The sequence below is a fragment of the Gymnogyps californianus genome, chromosome 1 (genome assembly GCF_018139145.2).
Source record: "Gymnogyps californianus isolate 813 chromosome 1, ASM1813914v2, whole genome shotgun sequence".
Classification (NCBI taxonomy): Eukaryota; Metazoa; Chordata; class Aves; order Accipitriformes; family Cathartidae; genus Gymnogyps; species Gymnogyps californianus.
Window position 1 is genome coordinate 122,758,133 of NC_059471.1, and position 12,674 is coordinate 122,770,806.

The 12,674-nt window shown below is 35.8% G+C and overlaps 1 protein-coding gene across 3 annotated transcripts in view; it reads left to right on the forward strand.

Moving 5' to 3' along the window:
* Positions 1-12,674, forward strand: part of CBLB (Cbl proto-oncogene B) — a 135,030-nt gene that overhangs the window by 106,692 nt on the left and 15,664 nt on the right. For all 3 annotated transcript variants that reach the window (XR_007766526.1, XM_050897680.1, XM_050897690.1), the window contains exons 12-14: positions 1,941-2,306; positions 4,897-4,991; positions 12,216-12,359. Coding sequence is in view for 2 of the 3 variants with exons in the window: in XM_050897680.1 (XP_050753637.1) it covers positions 1,941-2,306; positions 4,897-4,991; positions 12,216-12,359 (605 nt within the window). In the remaining variant the exon portion in view is untranslated. The remainder of the gene's footprint in view (positions 1-1,940; positions 2,307-4,896; positions 4,992-12,215; positions 12,360-12,674) is intronic.

Below are 12,674 nucleotides of genomic sequence, written 5' to 3' on the forward strand. Positions count from 1 at the left end.
GCATGAAGGAGAACAAATACTATGTTTCTTGCTCTCTATTACCAGTTGATCATTTTGTTGTAATTGCTGTATAGAGAGGGGGAATTAGTTTTAAATTTTTCATTTTTAGATGATGAATTCAAATTCAGGTTCAAAACATGACTTGAAACCTGTGTGCCCATAATCCAGTATGAAGTACCCTATTTATTTTGTCAGGTTTTTACTTCAAGCTTGAAAATCAACCTCTTTTTAAGATTCTAGCCGTTTATAATTTAGAGGAAAAAATAGACGTTTGAATAGTTTCTTTAATCTTCTTTCATCACTTCTTATATTATACAAGGGAATTTATAACACATTGAGGATATATGCTAAACATACGGCACATAGATTAAAAATTAATTTTACAATAGCGTATTTTTACCAAATTCATGTCCTTTAAAAAATGGAAAAATCAGAAATACCGTTAATATTGCTTTAAATTTTTCGGTGACATTATTTTGAAAATGCTAGTTTTTTCCTTGAAACTTTTCCTGGAAAAAAAAATATAAATAAATTTGGGGGGTGCAAGGGAAATAAGATGGGGGCAACAAAGAATAATTTCATACTTTAAAAAATTTCATATTAAAAAAAAAAGAGACAATTTAGTCCTGCCAAGACTACTACTTCAGTCAAAAAACTCTTCTCTTTTTCCGCAATGGAAAACTATAACTACAAGCTATAACAAAAAATTTGGACCAAGCTATTATGTTCCTGCCTTGAGGGTGAGAATAACTATTCTTCTTAACTAGCAGCTGAATTAAACACTTCTCTATTTAATATTCTGTCCTGTTTATATAAATGCACCTGCAGGTAGAATAACTTTATTTTCAATCTAAGTAACGTGTTGATGTGCCGCTCGAAGAATAATGGTGAGCTAACCTGTGAAGTGAGAGCAAATACTATTCTTACTTTAAAACTTTTGTGACCTCCATCTCTTCAAGTGGTAATAATATGCAGGCTTACCAGAGTCCATGAAAATTACACCTTCCAAGGGAAATAATCTTCCCTGTATTTCTTATGGTAGCTGATGGTAAGAGGAAAACATTTTGTAAAGACCTGGCCCAAGTGTTATTTTGTAAAATGCTGTTATTAATTCACTCCTAATGACAATGTTTTGTTTCTATCAGATTTGTGGTCCTGGAAGCTATATAGCTACCTGTATAAGGCTTTTTTTCTGATAACTTGGTTTTCAGCTTTTTAGTATTAGTACACATAATTTTAGAAAACATTTCACCATTTGTTGTATGGTTCAGTTCTGAGAAAGGAAGTACTCTGGCAAAGGTTGTTTGCAGATGAGCTAATTGCAAACATAACTACATACTAAGTATGTTACCTGAAAAATTGAACTGCAGTTCAAACAAACTGGGCACTCTAACAGTGCATGTCATGTAAAGCGTGGAGTCATCCCTAGGTATATGATTAAAAATGAAGTAATTGTTTTCTTCTTCCACTTGCTCCCTAATCATTGCTTACTTGTGCTCATTCGCCGTCACTAAGTCATTTCCCTTTGGATGTGGGTTTTACTTTGTTTGGGTTTTTTTCTGCATCAGGAAGTCTGTTTTTTCCAAACACTCCTCAGAATTCATTTTGGCAGCTAAATAAGTGATTCAAAGGATCAAAGCAAAGGATTCTGGAAAAAAATGATGGGTCTGATAAATCTGCCTCAGTCAGTTGTCTTTTCTCCATTCCACTCCTTCCTTGGGTTACTCATGCAACAGCAGAAATGGGGGCATGCTTTCTGAAGAGAGGCCAGGTTGTCTGCAGAATGCAACAAGACTAACATTTAACCTACTGGCAAGTACTCTTGTGATGCCTTGGAAATATCTCAGTTAGAAATGGTAAAGCCATACTTGATCATGAGAGAAATATGCATGCCTATCTGTAACTTTTTTTTTTTTTTTTAAACTTACTGTGTTGTTTAGTCTTCTCCTTGTATGGTGAGGAAACAAGACAAACCTTTGCCAGCCCCACCACCTCCCTTGCGTGATCCTCCACCGCCCCCACCGGAGAGACCCCCTCCAATTCCACCAGACAACAGGATAAGCAGACACCTGCATCATCCAGAAAGCCTGCCTTCCAGAGACCAGCCGATGCCCCTTGAAGGCTGGTGTCCCAGAGATGTGTTTGGGACAAGTCAGTTGGTAGGATGTCGAATAGGGAGTGATGCTTCTCCCAAACCTGGACTGACTGCAATTTCAAACATAAATGGAAGGCAAAACCGCATAAGTTCTGATCCAGGATTTATGAGGAAACATAGACGTCATGAGCTGCCTGCAGAAGGTGCCAAGGTATGAAATGAGCTGAATGTGTTGAATCCTAATTTGATACCCTACTGCAGCATTGTCTTGCATTAGCTAATGTACTGTTTATATTGGTCAGTGTTGATCTGCTGTTTCCGAATCTTTCCTGTTGATACTTAATAATAAGCTGGTCATAAATAAATGGTTTATTAAATACTGTAATTTGTAAAGTAACAATACGTGAGGGTCTAAGTTACAATTTTAACATGAAACCTTCAAAAAATGGCTTGGAGAGAAAATTCTAGATTTGCTATATTCTTTTAGCAAATTATCCAAACAGTTGATGCATGATGATAATATATCCCTGTATGCTGTAGTATCGTTATATAGTATCTCAGGTCCACTTTGGAAGTGTCTTATGCCATAATTGTGTATGCATTTGTTGATGGAATAGTAGATGTTCCAGTTACCTCTGTCATAGGTGAGGTGAGGACTTGGTAACCTCTTCAATCTGTAATGTATGCAATATGTACAGATGATGTATACAAATATACTTAAATTGTCAGATATGTTGTATGCATTAACATAAAAAGCTAAATATTCTAAAGGTCAGTTGTGTTGTTCATCAGTAAAACATGATTTTCAAAAGAGCATTAAATTAGTCATGATGTTCAGTATACTCTAATGGAAAAGATCTAAGCTGCCTTGACCCTAAGAAAGAGGAAACAAATACACCTAAAGCCAAGCTAAATGTAGAATCATTTATTGTATCTTTACCACTGGCTATATGGGCAGCATCCTTGAAAGTGCTCAGTGGCACAACCCCAGTATTGCATTGTTCGATTTGGTATTATCATCAGTACTCTAAACCTTGTTCAGGATAATTAGCATTGTGACTGCCTTTTTCTTTGTTTACAGTAATACACATACCTTTAGCTGAATTTTTCCTCCTTTGTACTTAAATCAGAACTCCAGCTGCTGGAGTTGTACATTGTTGTAATTTGTCCATAGCAGCTTTTGACTTCTCTTGGACAAATGTCCAGTGTAACGTCCAATAATCCATTTTCAGCGCTGAGGGTGTTCAGAGTTGTCACTTGCAACCTTTCCACTGATTGTCTAGCTTGGTTTGACTAGGGGGCATCTGCTTGTCACCCACAGACCAAGTATGTTTTCTTGTCCTTGGTTGCAGTGAATAGTACATATGTCTATAACTGTGGTGTTTCTTCTATCAAAAAAAATAGTGAAGAATTGTTTCTATATGTTAATTGAAGATATCTGGGGAGGAGAATGTAGAGGGAGTAGTTCTGGCATTAGGCAGCTTCAGACAACTTGCAAGACTATGTACAGTTGGGGAGGCTTAGGTTTGAAAAGAGATCAAGTGGTGATGGCATAAGAAAAAAAATTCCTAGTTCTGCTCTAATCAGTTTTATCAAAGCAGCTCAGTTATTTATTCAGAGCAGATTATTAACTCAAAGCTGCTCTTCTTTTTTTGCTTGAAGACTACATAGCTTGTGCTAAGAAGGATGGATTTGTTGTTAAGTCACAGTAGTTACAAATCATAACTTTTTCTATTTGCTTTTCCCAAGGTCACAAGCTATTTAACCTTTCTATCTCCATTTTAAAATTTTTTTTATATGGAAGTTTTGGTTATTTTGAAAGTATGTTACTGAAATTCAATTAGTATTGGTAAAGAACGTTGACATATGTGATGAAAGGTGCTTAAGAAGTCCATGATGTCAAATATAATTATAATGTCCTTTTATCAGCATTGAGGCAAAACACCAAAATTTTACTTACAACTAGGCTGTTGTTTAAAATGCTATAGCTTTTAATCTGATTTTAAAAGGATACTGGGTTTATATCTTCAATTGTATCTTCATATACTATTCCAGTTGTGGTCTGGCACAGTATTGAAGCTGATGGAATGAATACTTCTCAAATCAGAATAACCACTCAGTGTAGGAGTGCCATTGTAGTCTGGAGAAGTTACAAATGTATTTCTTCGACCAAATGCTGTTTGAACTGTCATCTTCAGGTTGTAGATCTAAGCCATTTGGTTAAATGGAGCAGCTGACAACTCTGAATTATCGTTTCAGGCTGTATGCACATTCACAAGGGAAACATTTAATGAATTTTCATCCCTGATTCATATATCAATTGTAATATAATCTTTTTGCTATTGGTAAAAGCCAAGAATCAGGAAGACAGTCCTGTGGGTAGGGGGTGGATTCTGGCAGGCACTGTATCACAGAGTTTTAAAAAACATTAATATGTTCAGCATGCTGTACCTGTTATTTTCCCACTGTACTTCATCTCTCTCACTTTGATCGGTTTGTAGTCTTGAAATCTTAATTTTCCCCCAAGCAGTTCAGCTGTAACTGAATAGTCCATCTAGTAACCGTGGCGTGGAACTTCCTCTTTTGGTGAAGTTTTAAGCTTACGTGTTCTACAGCTCGCAAATGGGGTGAGCTGAAACAGGTATGAAAGAGTCACTTCAGATAACAGCTCTGTAGTGTGAACTCCTAGGAAAACCTTTACCTGTAGTCTTCTCAAGGTCTATTTTGTAATACCTAGTTGATGAGCATCCATGATGATAAACAGGAGGAGATACCCATTGTAACACTTGTGTGATTTTTAGGTCTTTTCAAATGGTCATCTGATAAATGAAGAATATGATGTCCCTCCACGGCTTTCACCCCCTCTTCCAGCTGCATCCATCATCCCTAGTATAAAGTAAGTTAACTTTATCTATAAAAGAAATGTGTTAATTAATGTTAGATAATAGCACTGGTTCTCTGGTGCTAAAAGAAAAACGGGAAAAAGAAAGAAATAAAATGAACTAATGTAACTTGGTGATACATTTTCCATGAACTTTAATGTGGTTTTACAAAGGAAGCGTAAATTGTATTGATTAAGTGGGAGCAGTTCTAATGTTAATTGAACATACTACATTTTTATAGCAAGAGAGAATAAATTGTGGCAATCTTGCTCACAGGCATTTGGCAGTGGGAGCAGATACTGTCTGCTTTTGCTTCTACTACTACAGGAGAAGTGTGGTCAGAGCTATTTATCACAGGAGATGAGAGATTCTAGGGAAAGTGCTAAGGGTAAAGAGCATCATTTGTGTGTGTTCTGCCCCTGACCTAGTGATGCTTTCTGGGCTTTCTGCACATGCAGCTTTATCCAGGGTTCACACCAGTATCTTTTCTTTGTTGTGGGTAAAAGACAAACAAACAAAAACATTGTATATCATTTTAAAGGGGGTCAGCCTCCCTGAGTTCCAGAACATGGTTTGGGAAATTTTGTCGTTTCAAGTTGTAGACTACTCTTAGTCTTCCAGTAACATGGCTGTTTATTTGGTACCAAGATGTTGCTGTGCATAGCAAGTATCTCCAGACTCTGAATCACACTGGATTTTCTACAGAACAAGAGATACTTAAAATAGAAAGCTTGGAAGTGCTATAATGTAGTTTGTCAATTTTTTGTGTTTTTGTAAGGAAATCGGAGCATATCGCAATGTTTGATGTTATCCTACAGCTTCTTTCCAATGTACTCCTTGTGATTCTTGCTGTCAAATAAAATAATTGGGCAGTCAGTACATATTAATACTGAGAGTTTTCTCATTAGTGTATAATTTTGCCATATATTCAGCACCCATTCCATTGTAGTTCAGTTAGCAGTAACATAAAAGACAAATATATTTCAGCATTTCATTAATATGCTTGTTTTTCTTTTCCTGAGCGCTGGAATAAACTGTAGTGGAGCATTGACTTTTTCATTCAGAAGCATGTTTTCAGGTGGAACAATTGCTGAGTTGAAGTTCTCCATGTTTACTTTCAATTCAGAAGCAAATTTTAGAACATTATCCAGACATTTCTGTAATTGAATGTTGTGATGTAACCTGATTGAGGTGGGGTATCGCAGGAATACCGTTTGGATACTTCATGTAATCAGTCCCCTTATAGACTGATCTCCTTGGATTGACTACTCCTTCCATGATACAATGCAAACCCTGGGATGTTCCACACTCTGTCAGAAAGAGGAAGCAATAACTCTGACAGACAAACTAAACACTTCCATATTCCAAAGCAAATTGAACTCTGAAGAGGGGAAGATTCTTATTTTTATTTTTCATAGCATTGAAAAAACAAAACATTCTGCTTTATGAAAATCACATTTTTTACTCAGATTTTTGCAAATGTAGCCTAGAATCAAAGTACAATGTATACATACACCACACAGTGTTCGTTGGAAAGTCCACATGGTATTGTAGCAATGTGGACAGGCACAAAATCCATGTCAAGCCAATCCAAAACTAGAATGTGTGACTTTAGCTTGGTCAAAAGAAATATCTTCATTAACTGAAGTCTTCTGAATAGAAAACTGATGTATTCCAGCCAAAAGAAAATCTTCATTTGCTAAAACCAAACTCCATAGACTTTTGAGGAAGAAATTAACTTTCATTTCGGGTTTGGTTTTGTACTTACACCTTTTAAAAAATACACAGCACATTTTTAATTTTGATTTTTAAAATGTAAAAAGTATCAATATTTAAGCTAGGGGTAAGAAGTTCAAATTATCTTATTCACAACTACTAAAATGTCACATGGAATGGCTGTTAAAATTAAAAATTGATCATTGTATGTTGTTTCTTGAAACACTAATATGTCTATTTTAAATTGAGTTCAAATTAAGTTTTTGTTACCACTAGAAAATACCCCAATAATTTATAATATTGTGTGGCAATATGCAGGTGGAAAAACTAGGGAGGGAGAAAAAAAAAATCTTCAAAAATAGCAAGTTTAATAAGTTTAATATTTCCACCAACCACAACAATTGCTTTCAAAAACTAACCTAAGTAATATTTAGCATGATTTAATAGGAAATGTCGGAGAGAATATTTTTACAGTGTATTTTTCCCCCTGTTAAATTGACTGCACTAAGCCCTCATAAATACATTGAACTGTACTTGATCCAAAATACTCTTGCTTTCCACAACTGTGCTACCACAATCAATCTGGTGCAAGTTTCTCATTTTTTCCTACTCTCCGATCTCTGCAGAGTTGTGGCTTGAGAGCTAGTTTGTTTCATACAGCCCCAAAGCATTTTATTCTTTCTAGTTATTATTTTAAGTCTATAATTTCAAAGGTTTGACTGAGGGATACGTTGACCATGTATGAAATGTCTTAGTCTAAATAATGAGGAGGCAAAATGACCCTTAGTTGAAACTTTACAATTCTAAAATGGCCCTACTTAACTTGTTTCATCGGTTTTTACTGAACATGACATTACAAATATGACTTTTTTTTTTTTTCTTTACTAAGTTACATTAATAGAAAAGCACTAGTGTCTTTTTTCTGGAAACAGTGCTGACTTATTTTCATTTTACTAAGTTGATTATTATTAACCATACTTTAATAATGAAATGTTGGACTCTTGTTAACCAAGCATCTGATTTTTATTTTCCACTCAGCCACTATGTTGCTGACCCTACATGTGAAAACAGTTATTCTTTTATTGGACTGCTGTAATTATGTCAGGTTATTTTTAGCAGTTTTGATCAAATTGCTATTTTATTCTTGAAAAAATAAATTAAACTTTTATGTCAAAGGTACAGAACTGTTCTTCCCCAAAACTTCAAAATTTTCAAGTTAAATAGTGTTTGTTTTATTCCTGTAAGTAGGTCCCATTTTGCTACAGTAAAAAATTGGCTTCTTTGTCTCGGAAGTACTGTATACCACAGTGATATTTTCTGTGAGAGAGCGTCTGTTTTTGAGTATGTAATGCGACATCCAATTCCAAGTACCTTTTGTGGTCTATAAATATATTAGGAATATCTAGTTCCTTTGGGGTAGTTGAGGGAAAAGTAGCACTGAAAGGTATTTCTCCTCTTGCTATCCCTTCTATCTTGCTAACAAACTTTGAAGGTGAAATCATAGTTCCATTAAAGGCAACTGTGGCTTGGAAATCCTGGCTGCCTTGAAATCAACCTTTGGCATGGTGCTTTTGCAGCGGCATTAGAAGGAGCACTGCTGACGTGCAGGTTCCAGACATCTGAGAGATGATGCTCTGGAGGACACAACATGTCCTTAGCTCATAGCTTGACAGGCTAGTGAAGTTGGATGCATCAGCTGTTCTGTGGTAATTCTCATTGTGTTGCAGGCTTACCCTGTGACATATAGAAAATTGTGTCCTCCTCTATGAATGAAGGTGAACTGCTTTGGTTTTAAGGGCAGAGCACACTTGAGGGCAGTTGTCATGAGCAGCTGACAAGTGTTGACTTGATCGTGTGGTCCATATGACTTAACATTTATTTTGCTGAAACAGAGTTTGCTTGAGGCCTTGCAAGATTAAAGCTTTTGTCTGCAGTAGCAAGTAGTACTCTGCATAGGACAGAAGAGTTGATAGTAAAGACCTGATGTCTGTACTGTACATGTTATGGGGCAGCAGTTCAACTGGCTATAGTCTTGTCCCATGAATTTGAACAGTCTTCAGCAATCAGAACATAGTAGGGGCACACTTGGAACGTATCATGTATTTTAGTTTAGTCTGAAAGGTATTCAAGTTGTGCACTCCTCAGTGCAAATCAAAGCACGGTAAGTCAGGAGATTAAAGGTATTCATTTCAAAAGCACAGTCCTGATCCAGACTGAAATACGTGGGCTGCAAGTTCATTGTGTCCAAGTTCTGTGAATCACTTTACCAGTAAATGATGGAAGGGGAACTTTTCCCTGAAATACTTCTAAATAAGTGTCAGATGTTGGTTTCCCTGGAGTTCTGTGTACAACTAAGCTGGACGTTAAGTGGCTCGACAAAAATGAATTCTCACATCTTTTCCTGTTTTGCCTTTGGCCCTTGGTGCTCAGTAGGATAAGAGAGATTAACATCTAGCCTTCTGTTCAACAAATCAGAAAATACAAAGTCATCACTTACTATAATGTAATTCTGACTTTCAATTTCAAAGTATTTCCACTTAAGGAGTAGGAAGAGGAACTAGAGAATATGTAAATACAGTCTATCGGTCAGTTTTGTATTCCTCTGTACACAAATCTTCTAAAGATGTAAGAGTAATGAAGTTTTTTAAAGTGTAATTATAGAAAATTTCACCAGCTTGATAAACAGATGCCTAAGTGTTTCATGTCTTCACTTATAATGACAATGTTCATCTGTTTAGTTACAAAAAACTGTAAAATATTTGTCTATTTATCTTACTAGATGGTTTTGTGTAGAACAATACAGTTAGTCTTAGAACAATAGAGATTTAATAAAACAATTTGATCTTGAAGAAATTTCAATAATCATGGAGAAAATGTGATAGACATCTAGCAGAACAATGCAAAAGAGGTTTGGAGTCAAATATCGTTACAACTGGAGTAAATTGGAAGACCAATATGATTTTTTTTTAAAATACGAATTCTGAAATATTAATAAAATATAATGTAAGTATAGGACAATTTTAGGACCCTAATGGAGAATATATTAGCTGTATATTAGTACTCGTAACTCTTCTACTGCTTTACAAATCAAAAGCACCTTTCAAATATTAATCACATAATAATATTTACAACCTGGCAAATATTTTCCTCACTTTAAAGGTAGGGAAAGAGACTTTACTAGTGTGAAGGGCTTGTCTAAGGCTACACAGTATTCAGAAGCAGGAGACTTGGAACTTATGTCTTTAGTAATAGCTCCAAACCAGTAACAATTTCTCAGCAGAGAAGGGGTTTTTTGTTTGTTTTTTTTTTTCCCCCAGTAATAGCCTTTGAAGAGGGCTTCAAACAATACTACCAACCTGGTTTGGTCAGTATTGGACATTTCTGGTCTAGATATTAGTATTTCAAATACTGCTATCTGCAGAAGCCGGCAATTCAATTTGTGATTATTTTCAAAAAACACAGACTTACATAAACATACATATATATATATATATATAAAAAACATCTCCAGAACATGCTGGATTGCCATGTAAGAATGATTGCATGTCCACAGAAATGAGAATATTTATTCTTCATGGGCCTTTCAACTGTGTACCTGAGAATACTACAGATTTCTCATTGTCCCAGTACATTTTTACCTTCTGTTCTTTAAATGGCTGTGCAGCAGCGACACAAACCTCTTGTCCATCTAAGGAATCAAGGATGGAAAAAGCAATTTCACAGTGCATTGCTGTGTGAAATTTTGCTCCCTCTACAGAGGTGGTTGAAAACTGCAATATAGAGTTTGCAGTTCAGTGCCATAAATCTTCTTTCCCCTGTCTTTGGCTAGTATGTCTTTGCAAAAGAAGTTGGATTCCCATCTTTCATGACCTTGTTTCTGAACTCAGAAGTATATTACTGATTGAAGGAAAGAGTGTCTGAGAAGTTACAAGTAGCTAGGGAGCTCTAGACTTTGAATATATTCAAACAAAAGCAGCACATCTGCCCCCTTCTTTCTCTGTTCTTTTTCTTTCTCCCATTTTTTTGTTTATTTATTAATTTAGTGACTGGCTAGTAGTCATGGTAGTTACTTTTTTTTGTTCACAGAGTACCTGGATGTTCTGAAGTCAGGTAGCATCATCTACAGTAAATAGTGAAAGACGTGTTTTTCCTGTGTGAGTCAGGTGCTGCTTGTGTTGAAAAAATGAGGAGATAAGCCTGGCCTGTCATTTCAGCTCTTGCCCTTATGATAAAATCAAACTAATTAGACCACAGTAAGAGAACGTATGTCCACTCCCTTCTTATGTTTCCTTATAGTCCTTAAGAACTTCCCTAAATGATGTATGAAGTAGATGGATCTTGTAATGTAGCATGTGGTTCAGCTCAGGGGCCATTAAACATGCTTTCAAGCCACAAATCAAAATGGCTGTGGATGCACTACACATCTTTATTCAAGGTCCTCCAGCTGTTGGCTTTTTTTGTGGCAAAGAATAAAGGTGCTATTCACTGTATAATGTAATATCCAGATGATTTTTGAAGTTATACACTTACTGCTCTTCATGTTCAGCTAGTTTAAGAATCAAACTTCTGTTTGTGGTTTTCATGTATGATCAAGCTGAAGTTAAATTAAGTCCTTAATGTAAGCTTTTGTATTTCAGATGTTTTGTGAGTTTCTTATTTATCTTAATGTATTGGAGTAATTGCTATAAATGGAGGGGCTCTATGTATAAAAGAGTAGATGATGTTGATTGCTAGACCTATAACCTAGCTAGTTATATTTTATGAAGGCCAAAAAACACGTTGAGCTTGTTAATATCTAACAAAATTACTTTCCCCAGACTGCTCACTAAAATGAAATTTTTGCCCATCATTTTGTTTACATTCATATAACAGAAAACGAGATAGTAGGAGTTAATTTTTCATTTTAAAAGAAATCTCATATCCAGCAGTATTCTCCACGACGGAACTTGTTACCTGTAAATGGAGATTCTAAAGTCTACCTCTTTCCTGGGCTTCCACTGCTTTCCAAAAGTGATATAAATCACTGTCTGGGAGGACAATTAAAGACAATTATTGTTTGACGTAAAAATAACTTAAAATGCAGGCAAATTCTGGGAGTTTGATAGTGTTATGGCTGGAACAAGACTTCACTGAAAGGGTGAATGTCCGCTGCCTCACTGAGGCCTGCTAAATACTGTTTGCCCTGAATTAACTTTTGTTTAGTTCTTTTGATAAGTGCAAACATGTTAAGCCTTGTTAGTGCCTATTTAGTACTCTAATTCTTTGCAATTCTTTGCTATGTTGTGCTTGCTTAAAGTAGCTGTTTAACTTCTAGAAGGTCAGCTGCCCTTTTCTCTATGCGTTCTCAGTGACAAAAAAACCAGTAACCTTACAAGTTATAGTTTGACATGATGTTTTTGTTACCTTATATGTAGCAGACACGTATTAAGGATGCTTAGGCTAAAGAAGAGTATTTTCTGTAGTATATTGAGGTCAGTTATGTTGCAGTTAAAGGAAAACTGATCTTTTTCTCATCTCCTTAGGTGCCCTGTTCCTTCAGCAAATTCTCTGTCTGATAAATCAAGGGATCACACAGATGATGATGATGAATACAAAGTTCCTTCTTCACATCCTGTAATACTGAGTTCACAACCACCTCATGGTCATAATATAAAACCTCTTGCTCGGTAAGGTCATTGAGCAGCCTTGAAGGCAACTTATTTACAAAACCTCTGCTTTTTCCAAAATTTAACTGGATTCAACATTTATAATTATAAATTATGCTTGCCTGCCTTCTAAAATGTCTTATATTTTCAAGCTTGGATTACTTATGCCTCTGTTTTATTTGACCACCACCACAGTCATAAATCTGTGAAGTTCACTTTATTGTATCTCTGTTGTGTCAGAACTGGGTATTTTTTGCTTTTGAATACCTCTTCTGCAGTTGATCCTTTTTTCCTTTAAGTTGAGGTTTTCAGAACTGACTGGGAGATTCACCCCCC